The sequence below is a fragment of the Mirounga angustirostris genome, unplaced genomic scaffold (assembly GCF_029215605.1).
Source record: "Mirounga angustirostris isolate CCGP_5_RB_7025 unplaced genomic scaffold, mMirAng1.0.hap1 SCAF_9, whole genome shotgun sequence".
Lineage (NCBI taxonomy): Eukaryota > Metazoa > Chordata > Mammalia > Carnivora > Phocidae > Mirounga > Mirounga angustirostris.
In genome coordinates, this window is record NW_026991717.1 from 582,889 (window position 1) to 601,771 (window position 18,883).

The 18,883-nt window shown below is 62.1% G+C and overlaps 1 protein-coding gene across 4 annotated transcripts; it reads right to left on the reverse strand.

Moving 5' to 3' along the window:
• Positions 1-1,815: 1,815 nt before the first annotated feature.
• On the reverse strand, positions 1,816-15,103 carry DNAJA4 (DnaJ heat shock protein family (Hsp40) member A4). 4 transcript variants are annotated; one of them, XM_064569743.1, is made up of 8 exons: positions 14,869-15,085; positions 14,276-14,414; positions 8,751-8,931; positions 6,934-7,038; positions 5,933-6,160; positions 4,463-4,693; positions 2,340-2,440; positions 1,816-2,236 (listed from the first exon to the last, which is right to left on the reverse strand). In XM_064569743.1, the coding sequence occupies exons 1-8, from the start codon at positions 14,946-14,948 to the stop codon at positions 2,018-2,020; spliced, it is 1,284 nt and encodes a 427-aa protein (XP_064425813.1). In that variant the 5' UTR covers positions 14,949-15,085; the 3' UTR covers positions 1,816-2,017. The 4 variants fall into 4 exon arrangements, with proteins under 4 accessions (XP_064425813.1, XP_064425816.1, XP_064425814.1 ...); XM_064569746.1 differs by lacking the exon at positions 14,276-14,414 and having other exon boundaries at positions 14,869-15,103; XM_064569744.1 differs by lacking the exon at positions 5,933-6,160.
• Between the last annotated feature and the right edge of the window lie 3,780 nt (positions 15,104-18,883).

Sequence of the window (18,883 nt, forward strand, 5' to 3'; positions counted from 1 at the left end):
TTTTCAGCTGCCCTGTTGTGGGTGGGAGAGTGGGAGGAGTACCTGCCCCAGATATGATGCGATCCGGGCAGTCACCGAACCTCCCAGCTGAGAAGTGCAGGCTGGCTCTCCAGAGGGTTGAGCCCCACAGACGTGGGGACGAAGCAGCTCTCGGTTTCAGAATGGGGTCCTGAAGGGAACAGGGTATTTCCCCAGGTGGGAATGTTCTGGAGTCCTGCCTATCTGGGTGTCTATTTGATACCCTGAAGACCTCACCTGCCGCACTCGACTGACTTCAGGCAGGGGTGCGGCCTGCGGTGGAAGAGGCTGCCTCCACGGCATCCACAGTCTCCAGCCCCACCTCCGTTACCCCTTCAGTGGGGCCTGTGTGGAAATGGTTCACACTCTGAAGCTTGTTGCTTTTTATTAACGACTTCATATGCCTGTGAGTCAGGTCGCACGTTTGTCCCCCAAACCCATCGCCCTCAGGATGAAGCCCGCGCCCCTCTCCTGCCTCTTGGCCTTGGTGGCCCTCCTGTAACCAGAGCCATGGACGTTTCCTCCCCCCAGCGTCAGCACTCACCCCCACCCCAGGTACCAGCTCCCGTCCACCAGTGTGAGGCAGGCTGGCACTTAACACCCTCGGTGGGGCTGGAGAAATGTAAACAACCAGAGCCGTTTGTCTCTCATCCCAGCTCGGGTTTGATTTCGAAAGGACAGATGTACAGGTGGAGTGAGTTTGAAGGAACACCCTCCAGGTCCCATCTCCATGCCCAAGAATCTGGAGCTGAACGGAGACCCCCATCAGCAGTAGCTCTGTGGTGCTAATCAGGAAGTCGCGGCACGGACGGGACTCCCTGGAGTTGTGGTCCATTTGTACATGGGTTTTCACACAGGCTGGGTTGGAAGAGTAGATTTTAGATCGGTCCTGACCAACAGTCAGAGCGGGCGCTATTCTGAGCAAGTGGCACCCGCCCGCATGGGTCCTGCTGGAGCCCAGTCCCCCCCAAGCCGGCGCACCCTGACTAGGGGGGCCTCATGGGCCCCTCCGCCCTCCTGCGGCGGCCCCTGGTCTGCATCAGACTGTCCGCTTCTGCAGAACCAGGGGAGGGCCGCCCGCTGGGAGTGAAGCAATGAGAACTGTCCCTCTGGGCAGGCGGCCCTCGCCACTGTGCCCAGCAGAGCCCAGGCAGCGCGCTTCTCGCCAGAACCGCGTCCTGAGCAGGAGGCCCTGCGTCCCATGGCCGGGCAGCTGGAGGAGACATCTCTGGGAGGGGGTGCAGACGGACGTCTGCCTCCCCAGCCAGGCTGCCGCTCCTGCGGCCTGAGCCGCAGCCCGGAGGCTCCGTGGCCCACGGGATGTCCTTTACGGTAAGCACTTCGGTGGAAGAGTGTCGCAAAGACTGCCAAGAGAAAATCATCACAACCACAAGCAACAAGGTGCGGGGCCCCAGGCAAACCGTTACGTCGGCGCTGCGTTCAGAGCACTGGTTTGTCCTCTCCACCAGGCCGGGAAGCTTCCGGAAGCTTCCGAGAGATGCTCATGCACCTGCTACAGCCCCAGAGCAGCAGCCCTGCATGGACCAGGCCCTGGGGCCCAGCCCAGGCCACAGATGTGCTTTTGCCTGGAGGAGCGTCATCTAGAGTCTAGATTCAGCAGCCCCGGGAGGGGCGGGGGCAGGGGAGCTGCGCCCGCAGGCGGTGCCCAGCGCCCTGCGAGGGCCGCACTGGCCGCCGACCCGGCCAAGCCCCCAGAAGCAAGTGTCAGTGCGGTCACGGGCCTCTCAAACGTGTTCTGAAAACGTAAATAAACAGAGTCCATATGCAGACTGCAGATGATTTACACTTGAAACATTTAAATATAAATTAAGCTATAACTTAAGTGACAACCAAAAGAAAAACAAGAGAAAAACCAAGAAGACGCTCAGCAACTGAGAGGGCTGAACACACACACAGGACACGCAGACACGAGGCCATTAGGCGATGCCATTTTCATTGTGCCAACGTTACACTCGGGGCGCACGAGTCCTCCGGCCGCTCACGCCGTCTGGCACTGCACCCCGGCCCGCGGCCCGTCGTCGTCCTCCTCCTCGTAGGCCTCCCGCTGCTGCCGCCAGTTCTGCTCGCTGGGGTTGAACTCCTTCAGCTCCACCTGGTCCATGTCGTCCGTGACCCTCACCTGCTGCCGCGGGGGCAGCAGGGCCTCCAGCTGCGCAAGCTTGTCTTGAGGAAGCCAGTGTTTCTCGGGAAAGACGACCTGTGGAGGGCGAGGAGCGTCGGCCAAGAGCAGCGGTAGCGGCTGCCCCTCCCACGGAGGCGCGCCCTGACCCCGCCCGCAGCCACAAGAGTCAGGAACTTACTAGAAACTGGATGATCAGAGTCCCCTTCTCCAGGGGTGCTTTGTAGATGGGCATCCCTTCGTTACGCACACACCTCAGGTCACCATGCTTTATCACCTCGCCTGCCGCAGAGAAGGTTGGGTTACGGAGCAGGAAGACGGGGCTGGCCTGGCGGCAGACCCTGCCCAGGCTCGGGGGAGGGGGGGCATGCCTGGGGCAGCATGTCGGGGCCTCCGGCACAAAGCACAGTGGTGGAAAAAACGAACCAGGAATTCGAAACACTGGGGTCTGGGAGCTGGAAGCGGTCCAGCCCACACTCCGGAGTCTCCCACGACGCACTTTCAAAAGGCATCACGGGGTTTAGGCCCCAGAGCTCCAGGGTTCTGGCCACGTCTAAAGATACCATCTCCCCCCAACATAAAGAAGAAAGGGCACAAGGGTCTCTCCAGAAATAAGCTCTTCAGCTCAGCAATGAAAACGCACAGAGAAGCGAGTAAGCGTGCAGAAAGAGTAGGGGTGGGGAGGGACGGCAAGCCCCGCTGCAGTCTCGTCAGGGGGAAGCACTGAGGACCCTCTCTGGGGTCGCGCAGGAGCGCGGGGCCTTCAGCCGTCCTGTGTGTTGGAAAGTTCTCCTGTCTCCGTTCCTACCCCGCATGCTTCTGCCTCTGACTGACTGGGGGCTGGGAAGCCACACGCGGAGGGCCCCCGACCAGCTGCCAGGGCACCCTCCCCACCGACCCCGAGTCTCCGCACCTGACAGCAGAAAGAGGAGACAGCAGCAGGAAAGGAATGAGAACGAAGCCCAAACGAGAAGAGACAGGATAAAGGAAAAGGACAGGACACAGAGAAACATAAATGAGCAAAAAGAACAAGAGCAGTCTCCAGCAGAAGGGTCTCTGAAGCCCTGGCCCTGCCCTGTCACGACGCGAGGAACAGGGTCTCTCCTCTGCCCCAGGTCACCGATGGGGCGCTTGCCTGAGCGCAGCAGGACGCCGGGAGCCCAGCCGCCCACCAGCCATGGCCAGGGAGGAAGAGCCCTCCCAAAGCTCCCCGCGACGCCCTCAGGGCCACAATCAGGGCAGGGCCGCATGAGCAGGCCCCCAACTCACACCTGCTCGAGACCTGCCATCCCCGAAGTTCTCCACTCAAGTAGGGGAGGAACTGGGGGCCTGGGGGGGGGTCGTGCCTCACGGTTTCACGCGAGTGTTACACTGCAGCGCCCCAACAATGGGCAAATCACGTATGGGGATCCTGGTACTGTGTTTACTTTTACAAGTTTTTATCAGAAAGGCTTGGATGTAGAATCCATATCCTTTTATGTCCAGAGAAGGAGAAAACCGTGCAAAGAGAGAGAAGCGGCAGAGAAACAGAACAAGGCCACGGGAGGGAAGCAAGTGCGGAGGCCAGGCGGCTCTGGGGTCCGCTCAGCTCGCCGGCCGCTGGTGCCCTTGGACAGGCGGCTCACGTCCCACCCAGCCCCGACAGATGCCCCGGTGGTGGTGAGGGGACCAGAGCAGCTCTGCTCCCAGCCAGCGCGTCAGCCACCACCGCCCCTGCCCAGGCGCGCGGACACGGACGAGTGACCTTCATGTTACCAGAGGCGGCTTCAGGTCAGGTGCCCGGCCCGGCCCCTCCCTTCGCCAGTCGGCCTTCCTCCGGCCTTCCCGACAGGCGCTCTGCTGCCCGCAGGGGTGCGGGGCACTCAGGCCCTGGAGGCCCTCGCGGCCCTCAGGTGCTGCCCCCACCCGCGCGTGTGTGCAGACGGGCGGGTCCCTGCGAGCAGCCGAGGCTAAGCTGACGGGCAAGGTCTTCTCGGGAAAACGGGACTTCACAGTGTCCCCCACGCGTCGTTGGCAGCACCGAAGCTGGAGAAGCATGCAGGCGACAGACCACCACCGCCTGTTACCGCTCTTTTCTCACCAAACTAGGATTTTACAGTTTAAGTTATGGTGCTCGATCCCGAGATTCCTGTTGGAGGCTCTTCCCCCCGACTCTGAATTCTTTTTCCCTCGGAGAATATTTAAACATTTATCATAAAACTCTCCAGTCGTTAGCGAAGACTTTGAACTTGGGAGAAAAGGAAGTGGTGCTAAGCCCCGGCTCGCGGCACCCACCCAGCACAACAGTCAAGGCGGAAACGTTACCCGACTTGGACGTGATGACGAGAACTCGATCGTCCAGCGTTTTTATCGTCTTCTTAAAGCCACAGAGGGCTTCAGAAAGCCGAATTTTCATTTTCATGATCAAGTCGTGGCCTCGTCTCTGAAAGACACTATGATCCTTCTGATCAAGCACAATTATGACATCGCCAGGCTCCAGCTCAGGCTCCTGATCTCCTTCTCCAGGAAACAGTATCTTTTGCCCATCTTTCATACCTATGAGACATCATCCTTTCTGATTAGCATCTCTCTTAAAAACCGTACTTTCTACAAAGCTGTGAACCCCGCACGCACTCCTTTGGGGGCTTTTACTCATCAAACCTCCCAACCTCGTGGCCACGGGAACCAGAGCAGTGGCTGGGATTGCCACGAGAGAGGCCACGCCGTCCCGCACACCCGCCACTGCGCGCCCGCGGTCACCACCCGCTTCCTGCTGCACGCACGGGGCTGGCTCTGGCGGCGCGCACAGCCACGGATGCTTCAACAGACACCCTTAAGGGCGCCCTTCTGGGTGTTGATTTGTATACTCTGGTATACAAATGAGGGGAGGGCCATACTTGGGAGAATCTGGGCAGCGGGGAGGGGCCCGTGCAGCAGGGAGGGGGCCGAGTGCACGGGGGGAGGGGCCGGTGCGGCAGGGAGGGGCCCTGGAGAGGAGGGGCCCTGCAGAGGGGCGGGGCCTGTGCAGCGGGGAGGGGCCGAGTGCACGGGGGAGGGGCCGGTGCAGCGGGGAGGGGCCCTGCACGGGGAGGGGCCCGTGCGTCGGGGAGGGGCCGGGTGCACAGGGGGAGGGGCCCGTGCGGCGGGGAGGGGCCCTGCCGAGGGGCGGGGTCTTGCAGCGGAGAGGGAGCCAGGACAGAGAGGAGGGGCCCAGTAGCGGGGAGGGGCCCTGCACGGGGAGGGGCCGAGTGCACGGGGAGGGGCCGAGTGCACGGGGGGAGGGGCCGGTGCAGCGGGGAGGGGCCCTGGAGAGGAGGGGCCCTGCAGAGGGGCGGGACCTGTGCAGCGGGGAGGGGCCGGGTGCGCAGGGGGAGGGGCCGGTGCGGCGGGGAGGAGCCGGGTGCAGGGGGGAGGGGCCCGTGCGGCGGGGCGGGACCTGTGCAGCGGGGAGGGGCCGGGTGCACAGAGGGAGGGGCCCGTGCGGCGGGGAGGGGCCCGCAGCCCCAGAGACCGCAGGAGCTCTAGGGCCAGTGAGCGGGCGAGGCGGTCAGGAGGAAGACGCCCAGTGATTACAAGGGAATGGTTAGAGAAGGGGGGAGGGCGGTTACCCAAGATCAAGGTCACGCACCTCTCGCAGGTGCAGCCCGCGGCAGGTAAGCTGTCGCTGGAGGTGCGAACGGCAGTGAAGCCGGCAGGGCAGGCTGGGGGCACCGGGCCCCGCCCCCGACAGGTCCCAGACACCTGGCCTGCGCGCCCGCGGCCGGCGGCTTGCAGCGCCCAGCTGCGCGGCCTCACCTTTCTCCACGTGCACCTCGAGAATCTTCTTCTCGCGGATGACCTTGGCGCCACTGCAGCTGTTGCAGCGGTCCTTGGGGCTGATGCGCTCGCCCTGGCCCTTGCACTCGAGGCACACGGTCTGGATCTGCTGCACCACGCCCGGCCCGATCTGCTGGATGTGGATCTGCATCCCGCGGCCCTTGCACAGGGGACACTTCTCCACAGACCCCTTCTTCCCACCGACGCCTGGGGGGAGGCACGGGGTGAGAGCCGGCTCCTGTGCCAACGGCCTGTCCCCCAGGCGCCAGGGAGGGCGGTCGGGGCCCCTCGGCGGGACACGGGTATTTTCAACCGTGGGCAGCAACGTACAGAGCCTGGATGATTCCAAGCGAGCAAGGAACATGTTAACATGTGAGCTCACGGGTCTGGGGTCCGTGGCTTTGGCCGTGCCCGGCCAGATTCCCTTCGTGAGCCTCACCAGCTGTGCCCGCAGGTGACCAAGGGGGCTGGGCTGAGAGGCCTGGAGGGCGGCGGCCCCGCTCGGCCACCTCAGGACAACGTGCGTCCGAGGCCACCAGACACGACTTTTCTTGAAAAATCCTATCTTAAAAATTGTGTTAGTTACATTTATGTGTGAGTCAAGGGGCAGCAGACCAGACCAGCTTCACGGGAACACGGGCTCGTCTGCCCGCTTATGCCCAGGGCTGCCGGGGACCTGAAACACTTCCTGTCTGGCCCTTTTGCAGGAAAAGTTTGCTGACCCCTAAGTTGGGTGAACCATCTTGACATTTACATGTTTAAAATAATTATCAACATGTTAAATAAATGTCAGTCAAAATAAAAACGGTACAGGGCAAACTAAAACCGATTTGGCCCTTAGGCCACCAGTCTGCTGTCTGTTGGGACCCTTACATTCGAAAAGATAAAAAATGATTTTTCTCTGAATTATAAAACAATCAGAACTGTTTCCAGATCTAAGGGGTCACAACTATGGGACTCATTCAAACATTCATTTTTACCTTCACATTTCTCACAAATTACATTTTTCTGGAGGGCCAACTTCTTTGTGACTCCATTATACAAATCTTCAAGAGTTACAGACAACTGATGGACAACATTCTTGCCTTGGGGGAAAGGGGAAAGGAGAACAATTAGTAACACGGCAGGAAATACGCCCGTGACCTTGGTTGCAGATCCGTGCCTTCCACCCGCCGCTCGCGACCTCACCTCGGGGCCCCCCCCGCCAACCACGAGATCGAACATGCTTTGTAGCTGGGAGCCAATCATTCAATCATTTATAGACGTCAACAAAGACTTTCCATCTTTATTTTCTAAGAACAAACCTGAGGCCATCGCAGGGGGGCGGGGGGGGGGACCCTAAGCAGAGCTGCGGGTTCTCCCGTGAAAGAGGCCCTTTCTTCCCTCACAGGAGGGTGTGACCCGTCTGAGCACTGTTCACTCAAACTCCTCCCCGAGCCCCAGGCTCTTTCCGTTTTGGGCCCTTCTATAATCTGTGGCCAAGTGGGAACTCTTTCCTCTGCTGAAATCCTATCTGTGGGCCCCTGTGTCTTCGGGGTGGGATTCTGTCCGCCCAGTGCCAGGCCAGGGTCGGACAGCCCAACAGCTGCCTGCGGGGCTCTCGGTGGCGGACACATGCCGTCCCTGTTCACTGGCTGTCAGTGTGGACAGACAACTGCACTCAGGACGTGAAGCTGTTCACCGCAAGCCAGTGAGAGTGCTGGGCAGGAGGGGACCCGCGCTTTTCATCGTGTCTGCCGTCAAGCACACGAGCCGCAAACCTTACACGGGGCCAGGGCTTTTCCTAATGAACGCGGGACGTTCGGCACCCTGTGTTCAAGAGTGGACGGCCACGCGTCTGAAGCTCACTCGATTATACCATGACGACAGATACCGCCTTATTCATCCAGGGCCTCTTGCTGATCCAGACCACCCTTCGCAAACCCCAACGCAGAGCTTATTCCTTGTGATTTTACCCAGGATCTTAGTAAGCTTGGCTAGCTATCTGGTTTTCAGGTCCAAAACAGACTGTCCACAGTAGAAACTGGACAGGGGAAAGGGGCAGCTGGGGACCACTGCTAACGGCCAGAGGTGGCAGCCTGTGGCCTGGCAGGAGGGACGAGCTGGAAGAGCAAACCCCACAACTCAGACAGCAGCCCGGGGCCCTCGTTCACCTCCTGGGCATGAAGCTGCTAACCACAACACATTCCAGAGAAAGGCAGGGAGGCTCTCTTACAGAGATGTTCCCACATGAGGGGTGGAAAATCTGAGCGGCCTGAGAAAACGGACACCCTGCAGAGCGCCAGCCAGAAACAGAGTGCACAGGCCAGGTCAGGAGGCCGGGACAGGAGGCGCCATGATGTCACGAGATGAACGTCCTTCCTCCTCCCTGCTCACACCCCATTTGCTCCTGTCAGGTGGTGTCTGCAGGTGTCAGGTGAGTGCTCCAGGTGCTAGGAGGCTCCAGGTAGCCCACATACTATGGGGTGGGTGGGGGGGACTATTTAAAGCTAATGATCCCTGGGGCGCCTGGGTGGCTCAGTCGTTAAGCGTCTGCCTTCGGCTCAGGTCACGATCCCGGGGTCCTGGGATCGAGCCCCACATCGGGCTCCCTGCTCAGCGGGAAGCCTGCTTCTCCCTCTCCCACTCCCCCTGCTTGTGTTCCCTCTCCCGCTGTGTCTCTGTCAAATAAATAAATAAAATCTTTAAAAAAGAAAAAATAAAGCTAATGATCCCTTTTAAGGCATGATCCACCCTGATTCCAATGACACGTAGGATCTGAAAACTATAAAACTTGCTGTCTTTAAAAAGCACTTACCTCTTCTCTCTCTAGCCATCCGTCCCCCGCCCCCAAAGAACATGTCAAAGATATCCATGGGTGAAGAGAAGCTGGGGCTGCCTGAGCCTCCTTCCTTAATCGCCTGTTCACCACCCTGGTCATAAATGTCCCTCTTCTTTGGATCTGAAAGCACTTCATATGCCTGGGATATGAGCTTGAACTTTAAAATAAAAAGAGAGAGAGAGGTGTGAGTTGTTTGTTATGCAGACCCACCACGATGAATGCAAGAACGGAGGTATTCTGCACCCAGCACCCACACTAGCCGCCGGGCACCCCCTGGAGCCCCATCACTCCCCTCGCGGAGCGGGGAAACACGGGGCCTGCGGGGAGGGGACGCTCCTCCCAGCCTTGGCTGCACCCGACAGGAGGCAAAGCAGGGAGGCCAGGGCGTCACCGGCCCCCGATAAAGCCCAGGCTCCCGGCTGCAGCCGCTGGCCTCCCCGGCCTCCCCGGCCTCCCACGCACCAGTCTACCTGCTCGAGACCACAGATGCCTCGGGAGCACCTGTCCGCGTGTGCTCTGCAGACACCGTGTGGACCTGTGCTCCGGCCTGGCCCCCAGAAGCCCCCCCGCCCAGTCTCCCCATCTCAGTTACCGCCAACGCCAAAACCTTGTTTCCCCTCCCCTCCCATCTCATCTGTGAGCAAACCCTCTTGGCTGCCTCCCAGTGTTTGTCTCTGGTCCCTGACATCGCACTCCTGCAAAAGTGTGTCACCGGAATCCAGTTGTGGAAAAAGCATCCGAAAACCCAAATTGAAAGACATTCTGCAAAACTAAGACAGGAGAACTAAATGCAACGTGTGATCCAGGACTGGGGGGAAATGGCTACAAAAGACATTGGAACGGCTGGAGAAAGGTGAATTTTTTCCCCAGGGTTAAACTTCCTAAATGTGGTAGGTGTACTGCAGGTAGGTACAAGGAGAAGCCTGTTGAGTATTTGCGGCTGGAAGGCTGGGAGGCGTGCAGGTGAAGCAGATGTCGCCAAACGTTTGGGGGGGCAAGCCAGCACGCAATCCCCAAGCTCATCTTTTCTTTCGGTATATGGAAGTTTTTAAAATAAAATTAGAACACTGTAAAATATCCTAAACCCATCCCTTCTTGCCACACCCCACGCCCACTCTGCAGAGGCCACCACCTTGCGCCTGGGTCACTGCCGTCAGCTCCTCAATGGCCTCCCACCTCTCCCCCTCACTCGGAGTCGCAGCCAGGCCCGTGTGGGTACACGGCCAGCCCATCGCCTTGCTAGTGCCACCCCGTGAGCACAGGGCCCGCGCTCAGCTGCGTCCACTGCTGTACCCGGGACCCAAAGGGCCGTCTGCGTGTTAGATGAATGGCTTGGTTCTAGGAGTTCAGGAATGAGTACGGGAGGTAGGGTGCCCTGCAGAGTCCTCTCCAGTGCGTGAGACGGGGTCTCTGTCAACATCCTACAGCACAGCCAGCTCCATAGAACAGAGAAGAAAAGCGCTAGGAGGAAGCACATACGGGGACGTGACAGAGAAGCTAGTTTTCTCAGATCCTGGAGAGCTGTACTAGCCAACGAAGAACTAGGCGATTTAACAAGCCAAGTCCTCGAGCGACATCAGGGTCGTGCCCAGGTGCTTCTCTGTGTTTCTGCGAAGAAGCAGGTCTCACACCACCTCTCCATGGCAGGAAGACTGCGGGGTGGGGAGCAGGTGCCTGGTTCGGGAGCCCAGACCTTCTGGGCCTGTGTGCACGTCAGGGACCAGATGAATAGGCTTCCTGAGAGCTTCCACTCGAAACACTCCCCAAATACTCTGCACACTTGAAACATACCTAATGATCAACCTGAGAAGCAAAAGCAGTGCCCTGTCCTTGGGCAGTTAATCAGAGGCCGTATCTCCCACAGGGTGGGGGCTCCCATGGCCACAAGCAGGCCCGCCCCGCCCCGCCCCTGTGGTTCCAGCGCCCCCTCCGAGTCTACCCCGGGTTCGGGCCCCACCCCACCCCTGCGGCTCCAGCCACCCCCCCCCCCCCCGAGTCTAACCCAGGTTCGGGCCCCGCCCCAACCCTGTGGCTCCAGCCCCCCACCGAGTCTAACCCGGGTTCCGGCCCTACCCCCTCAGCTGGAGGTCAGTGCTCTCACCAGCTCACTGTTCAGACTGACCATCTGCCCCAGGGCCTTAACGAGATCACCACGCACCTAGGAAAAAATGACTTCGGGATGATGTCGCAACTCGGGAGAGGATTTGTGAGGATATGCAGTGGTGACCAAAGCTACCAGGATGAGCACTATGATCACCCCCCAAAAGGCCGCCTGCAGAGCAGCTCGGGAATAGCAGGGTGATGTGTATGGTGGGTTTTCCTCTATATTCTGATGTTTCCTGTACTGTTCTGCTCTCTTGGGTGATTTTTTAACTTGAAAATCTATTATTCCAAAGAAAAGCCACAGTGAAATTGGCCAAAAGGCCGAATTCCTCGCAAGCCGATGAGGCCAACAGGCAAGAGCACGCCCGCTCGCAGTGCCCCGGCAGAGCACGGCTTCCTGACCGGCCGGGTGCCACAGAGCTGGCCCTACAGACTCCGGGGGCACCTGCCAGCAAACGGGCTGCCTGACGCCTAGCAACACGGGACAACAAGCACAAAACAAAGGCCAGCACCCCCAGCCGGCTCACGTGCCTCCCCGCAGGGTGACAGGATGGCTTAATCTATTTTTGAAGAGACATGAATAATGCAGTGACAAAGTTAGGAAGAACGAAAAGGCCCTACCAGTTCTACCCGTGACAGAGAAGGTGGACCGAACTGCACCCAGACGTGCACGAAAAAGAAAACCGTCTACACTGCGTGCCCAGCACACAGCAGAACCAGAAAGCGGGGATCTGGTGAATGAATGAGTGAGTCTCCTCTCAGGGAGCTGGACGGCAGAGTTTCCATGAACTGTGTCCCCTGGCTCCTCACCCCTTTGATCTCCAACCCCACGTCCACGGAGCTGCCAATCCCCCTTCACCGCAACTGCCCTCCCAAACCGTCTGCACGGGGTGCGCTCCGTTCCCCTGGCCAGCCCCTCACCTTCCAGCACCCGAGCCGCACCCGGACGTCATGGGACCCCCGCCCCAGGCTCACCGTCAGGAGCCTCGCATGGGACACCAATTCGGTGCCTGGCTCTAAGTAAACACTAGCTTGAAGCAAACCAGACAGTCTACTGAGAGAGAGCTGCACAGGGCAACACCCATGGAAATGTCATAGAGCTCGAGGGCACGTTTTGGACAGCGTCGGGGCGCGGAGTAGACTCGCTCCAAGTGCACGCACACAGCCTGGAACACGCTCCCGGACGGCGCTCGGAGATGAGACTGAAGCCAGGCCCCAGGCCTCCCCGCAAGCCGCCTCTCGCCAGCCTCCCGAGCCGTCAGCCGAGAAGCCTGGATCCGCTCCGCTTAGAGGAGATCCTCACGCACAGGCTCCGGTGAACCCGCCCGCGAGCACGTCTCTGAATCACCAACACCACGGACAAAACCAGGCCCTCAAAAAGCTACAGTAAGCCCTCTAAATATAAACGAGAGAACGCAAGTGAGTAGCAAACGGTCTTACAGAAAAGCATGTTAAACTTGTGACAGCCGCGCTCGGCACATGTGGCTAAATATAAATCCCCTATCACTGCTGCCAACAGTCAGCCCTCCTGGCAGCCAGCGCCAGCCTGGGAGCGGGCACACACACGGGCGGCACCTCCGGGCATCTAACCACTAGGCGCCTGATCTGCGGCTTCACCCGCCGCCTGGGTGTCACTGCTGTCCCCTACCCCTGAAGCCCACCTCCCCCAGACCATCGGAGACTGCAGAGTTTTATAAGGAAGCAACGAACAGCGGAAAGAGAACTGGGACGGGCAAGCAGCCTTCCCAAGAACCAGGAGGTGGTCCTGCCAGTCAGCTGCTCGGGTGGGAACCGAGCCTCCCGGGACAGAGAGCAGACCGGCTCTGTTGCGTGAACAGGAATTTTTAATTCAGCTCTCCACCATGCAGAGCGTTCTTCAGCCTATTATTGGTCCTTAGGATCAACTGTGGGTCATTTGTCACAGAAAACCTGGACTATTCCTGTAAAATGATGTGTCAGGGTAGAGATCTCCCTGTCCCTGTTTAATAAATGTGATTATTGGGTGTCTCACGACCTTGACCAGGCAGGAGACAGGCACGCAGACCAAATCCCTCCCTGTTCTCAAGCCCCACACCGGGTTTGTCCCTGGTGATGATGCACCAGCAAGGAAGGAACACAAAACATTCCCAGCCGGTCGCTCCGGCAATCGCACAACTTGGGGTGGCGCGCGCCTTCGTTTCCCGGGTTGCGGGCTGCCCCTCCTACAGAACTGCCCCCCCCCCCGACGCTGTGCCAACCGGGCTCCCGTGGGGTGCGGGACACCCCGCAGCAAGCAGGCTTGCGGAGGCAACGGAGGAGTGGGCGGGCTGCAGGGGTCACCAGGGGTCCCAGGGCCCGGGGGCAGCCCCAACCCCCGACCCAGCCATCTGCCCCCCACCCCAGGCCCCTAACCCCCGCCGCCTGCCCCCACCCCAGCCCCGCGACCCCAGCCCCTGACAGCCCCCTTCCCCTCCCCCCCCCCCCCCCCCCCCGCCGCCTGCCCCCACCCCAGTCCCTCCCCCGGCCGGACCCCCGCCGCCCAACCCCCGCCGCCTGCCCCCACCCCAGCCCCGCGACCCCAGCCCCTGACAGCCCCCTTCCCCCCCCCCCCCCCCGCCGCCTGCCCCCACCCCAGTCCCTCAACCCCGGCCGGACCCCCGCCGCCTGCCCCCACCCCAGCCCCGCGACCCCAGCCCCTGACAGCCCCCTTCCCCCCCCCCCCCGCCGCCTGCCCCCACCCCAGCCCCGCGACCCCAGCCCCTAACAGCCCCCTTCCCCTCCCCCCCCCGCCGCCTGCCCCCACCCCAGTCCCTCAACCCCGGCCGGACCCCCGCCGCCTGCCCCCACCCCAGCCCCGCGACCCCAGCCCCTGACAGCCCCCTTCCCCCCCCCCCGCCGCCTGCCCCCACCCCAGCCCCGCGACCCCAGCCCCTGACAGCCCCCTTCCCCCCCCCCGCCGCCTGCCCCCACCCCAGGCCCTCGACCCCAGCCCCCCGACAGCCCCCTTCCCCTCCCCCCCGCCGCCTGCCCCCACCCCAGCCCCGCGACCCCAGCCCCTGACAGCCCCCTTCCCCTCCCCCCCCGCCGCCTGCCCCCACCCCAGCCCCGCGACCCCAGCCCCTGACAGCCCCCTTCCCCCCCCCCGCCGCCTGCCCCCACCCCAGCCCCGCGACCCCAGCCCCTGACAGCCCCCTTCCCCCCCCCCGCCGCCTGCCCCCACCCCAGGCCCTCGACCCCAGCCCCCCGACAGCCCCCTTCCCCTCCCCCCCCGCCGCCTGCCCCCACCCCAGGCCCTCGACCCCAGCCCCCCGACAGCCCCCTTCCCCTCCCCCCCGCCGCCTGCCCCCACCCCAGCCCCGCGACCCCGGCCGGACCCCCGCCGCCCAACCCCCGCCGCCTGCCCCCGACCCCCGCCGCACCGTCTCGCCCTCATCCGGGTTCTTGTCCGGGTGGTACTTGAGCGCCAGCTTCCGGTAGGCCTTCTTGATCTCCTCCGGGGACGCGCTGGGCTTCACCCCCAGGATGTCATAGTACTGGGTCTCCTTCACCATCTTGCCTCTGCGGGCGGGCGGGCCGGGCGAGGCCGGTCAGGGCGCCCGGGACGACCCGCCGCCCGCCCGCGCGTCCCGCTCCCCGCCGCCCGCTCCGGCTCCGGCTCGGCTCCGGCTCCGCCCGCCGCCCGGGGCGCCCGCCGCCCGCCGCCCGGGGCCGCCGCACTCGGCCTCCGGCTCCTCCGCCGCGGGTTTTATTCGGCGCCGGCGGAAGGTTCCGCGAGGAGTCAGTGACGCCACAAAGGCCCAGAACCTTCGCGGAGGCTCCGGCGGCGCCCGCGCTGGGGCGGGCGGGGCAGCGAGTGCGCGGCGGGGAGCCGACCCCGACCCCGACCCCCGACCCCCGGCGGCCGCCCCCGGACCCCAAGCCCCGACTCGCCTAGTCCGCAGTCCCCGCCCCCGCCGCCCCCGCCGCCCCCCGCCGCCCCCGACGCGGGCCGGGCAGGACGCCGCCGGCTCACCCGCTCTCCCCGGCCGCCCGCTCCTCCGGCTGCCCGTCCGACTCCCCGGAGCTCCAGCTCTGACTGCCGCCCCGGGCCATGGTGGGGGGCTGGGAAGGGGCTCGGCGTGGGGGCGCCCTCCGACGACCGTCCCGCCGCCCGGGCGCCGCCGCCTTGCCCTTCCTGGGTCCGCGGGCCCGAGGACCGGCCGGCCCGACGGGTCGCGTGGGCGGGCACGCTGCCCGGAGGGGTGCGGTGGGCGGGCAGCGTCCTGCGCTGGGCGGCGGGCCGCGCCCGGGGGGTGTGGCCGCGCTCTGTGCGGTCACGGCCGGGGGGGCTGCGGGGGCCTGCGGCACGTGGCGGCACCCTTGAGGGCTTTAGGGTGGGCGGGGGTCCGCGGCTGTGCTGGGACCGCACTCGCTGGCGCCCCCAGGGGCATCTTCAGGGCTGGGGCGAGCTAAGCCCTTCCCGAGTTGTGCTGTGGGGCTCTGCCCGCCCCAGCTGTGCGGCCGGGCCTCCCCACTGCGCACGCCTGGGATCCCCTCAGGTCCCCCAAGGCTAAGCAGTGACGCCCTTCAGGGGTGACTAGCCACGTGTCCAGGTCTCCAAGAGTGGGCACTGGCCCCTCGTGTCCTGCAGGTGGGGAACCTTCGGAACCACTAAGGCTGGACCCCGCTGGCGGGCCCAGCATTGTGCACATTGAGGGTGGGGGTTGGCTCTGGAGCTGGGCTCGGTGGCCCTAGGCCCTGCGCCCTGCGCCCCGGTCCCTGCCTGGGAGGCTACAGTCACGGGTCTCTAACCTGCCTGGGCTGCGGGCCCCCCAACCCCCACCGCGGCAGAAAGGGGCATAGAAGGAGTGCTATCAGTGAACTGCAGGCTCCCAGCTCCAGCCGGCCCTTGGACACCGGCGGGGAGGGGAGGCCCCTGCTCTCTTGCAGGATCCCCTGGTCTTGTTTGGGGTCCTGTGGCTGAGGCAGGCTCCATGCCCTCTTCCAGTTCTGTGGCAGAGTGAAGTGACTTTTAACATCCAAGCAAAGTTCAACTGCTCGTTCCTGGTTTGGGAGGCACTGTCTTTCCCCGTCCACCAGGCTGCTCACCTGTGGGCCGAGAACGCAGAGCTGGGGGTCAAGACGCAAGATTCCGTAGCCAGGTGTTAGGAGCCACCCGAGTGTTAGCCTGAGCTTGTTCGCTCATCAGCAGGACATGGTCATTGCCACCTACACGCCTGCCTCTCACGGTTCCCCCGAGGCCAGATGGGAGGATAACGGTGCAGGCTGCTGGCAGCTCATAGGGATCCCTGCGTCTGGGCTGCACTGCAGACCAATGCCTTCAGGACTTCTGGGCTGGAACCCAAGCATCAGTGTTTGTAAAGCTCCTCGGGGGAGTCCCGTGTGCAGCCAGGGCTGAGAACCGCTGCCCAGCGCCACTGCCCACCTGGCTCAGTGCCCCGGACCGGTGACGCCGTCCGACGGGCATATGTGGGTGGCCAGAGCCTACAGGCACAGAATAGGGCGACGAACTCAGGAACCGGGAGACCTGGGTTCACATCCCGGCATTGTCACTTCTGGCTGTGTGACCTAGGGCAGGTGACTAGCCTTCCTGAGCCTTAAATTCCTTGACTTTTTAATGGGGATAACGGTAGTATCTACTTCATAACCGTGTGAAGCACCTGGCCGTCTCCACACACTGATGCGTGTGTGTTTGTCTTTCTGCTTTTGTCTAAGCTAAAAACCTGGCAAAGAGCTCTCCGTCGTGGAACTCTCCCCAGGCTCTTCCGAACCCTCCCCTCAACTAGGCCTCGACCTTGGCCTGTAACACTTGAATAAACACTGGCGTGATTTCCAACAGCTCAAGGCCGCACCCCTGGGATGACTCCCCCCCGCCCCACCCCCACCCCGGAAGCGCCTGCGTGGGGAGCTCAAGGCTGCCCACCCTTGTTACTGTTTGTTCCATCCGACACCTGAAGCTAGGGCCTCTGTCTCCCGGCGGCCGTGGGAGGGTGGACTCTAAGTTCAGTGCCGGCCCCAGACAAGCTGGTGTGACTGCGTCTACACTGGCCCTTTGTGAGGGCCTGCGCCCCCCGAGCCCCCACCCGCCCAGCCCCCGCAGCCTCTCTGGAGCATCGAGTTACTTCTGGACACATTGAAGCAGACTCTTTCGCCATCGCCATATTTAAACCTGTCCTCTAAGTAATGTGCTGGGCGGGGGGTCAGGAGGAACTTTGTGGAGGAAAGTACGGCCACGCACCAGAAGTGACTCTGTCTTGGGCAGAGGGGGAGGGGGGCGTGCTGACGGGATGGCAGAATAAAGGCGGAGAGCGCAGTGCCGGGGTGGAGGAAGGCTCTGAACTGGGGAAGTCTTTGCTTCTCGGACAGGCCCGGGGAGCCACTGAAGGTCTTAGAGCGGGAACTACATTCTGGGAGGAGTAACCAGCAGCAGTCGGCAGGAGCTGGCCGGCCCAGGCCTGCCGGGAGGGCTCTGAGCAGGACATGCACACTGCAGAGGCCAGGGGTTGACAGGCTGGCCCAGAGAGGGGGTGTAGAGGGAGGAAGAGGGCTCCAGGGTGACGCTGGGGGACCCTGCCTTAGAGGCTGGGCAGCCGTTAGAGAGGCCAGGACAGAAGAGGAGGCCAGGGTGGTGCAGGGGCAGATGGGCCAGCGCCCGCGCAGCAGGCGGCCAGAGATAACAGAGCCCGGGCTCTGAAAGGCAGGCACAGGCGTTCTCCAAGGAGAGGATGCTGCTTTGGCGGGCCCCAAAATAGTTATCGCTCCAGGCCATTGCTTCAATATCCCAAGGGACTTCTGCTTCCCTGCTTCTGTCTGGGTGTGTGCGACGTTGGGCAGATTTCCTCTCTGTGAGCCTCAATTTCCCTTTCTGTACAATGGGGGCAAGAATACCAACCTCATGGGGTTATAAAAAGATTAGTGGACACAATGTGCATAAAGTGCTCAATATGGCTGTGCTCACAAGACGGAATTTGTGGATTTCATCACAGCAGATGGTGGGTGCCCACCTGTTGGGAGCCTGGCTCGCAACAACAGAGCAGGAATAAGGTAGTGCCTGCCCTTGAGGAGCCCATGGACTGGCCATGCTGAGCCCCTGGATCTAACCACTCTGGGTAACCCCCAGCGTGGGCCGTGTTGCCAGCAAGCCAGCCCCAAGGACTCATGTTAAAATCACCATCGCTACCTTTAACAGCAAAACCCAAGCTCCATCTTTTAAAATTATTTATTTATTTGAGAGAGAGAGAGCACGCACACAGGCAGGGGGAATGGGAGAGGGAGAAGCAGGCTTCCCGCCGAGCAGGGAGCCCGACGCGGGGCTCGATCCCAGGACCCTGAGATCGTGACCCAAGCCGAAGGCAGACGCTTCACCGCCTGAGCCGCCCAGGTGTCCAAACCCCAAGCTACTGACGATACTTGGGTGGGTTACTGTCTCCAAGAGCCCACTTCGTCCTGGGACACGAGCCTCCCCCACAGCTGTAGCCACCGGAAAGGCAGGTGTCTGTTTCAGGAGAAAGAACTCAGAAAGGGAGGGAGTGGCCTTCCTGGCGCATGCTTGGACTTCACACACGGCGCTCTGAGGTCTTCCCATCAGGAAGGCTTTGGGCTCACGGGAACGGACCATGCGTGCGTGGACTCTTGCCTGCATGGAGCTCCCATGGACCCGCAGGGAAATAAACCTGTAACCACGCAATGTGGAAAGAGCCACGAAGGCAAAGGAGAGGCAGACCCCATGCTCGTCCCACTGCCTTTCTCACAAAGGGAAGGTCCGCGGCCACCCTGGGCCCAGCACGTCCATCTCCTGGCTCCGCTGTTCCAACAGCTCTTCCCACTCTGGGTCTCTGTGGCACAGTTTGATAACCCCCCAATATTTCACACGTTTTCCTTGTATTTGTTGTGGTGGGGACTGACCTTTGATGTTACTACTGTCACTGTCTAGGGGCACCGTGAACAGTGCCTGTGAGAGATAGGGGCTTACTGATAAAGTTGGGTGTGTTCCGTTCAACCACCAGCCGCCCAGTCCTCTCGACTTT

Excerpts from the sequence above, each read along its gene's own strand:
- DNAJA4 (XM_064569743.1), bottom strand. The coding sequence starts at position 14,948 with ATGGCCCGGGGCGGCAGTCAGAGCTGGAGCTCCGGGGAGTCGGACGGG. Across the intron at positions 7,039-8,750 it reads GATGGCTAGAGAGAGAAGAG|GCAAGAATGTTGTCCATCAG; the intron begins GTAAGTGCTTTT and ends CTTTCCCCCAAG. Across the intron at positions 2,441-4,462 it reads CGTCATCACGTCCAAGTCGG|GCGAGGTGATAAAGCATGGT; the intron begins GTAACGTTTCCG and ends TCTCTGCGGCAG.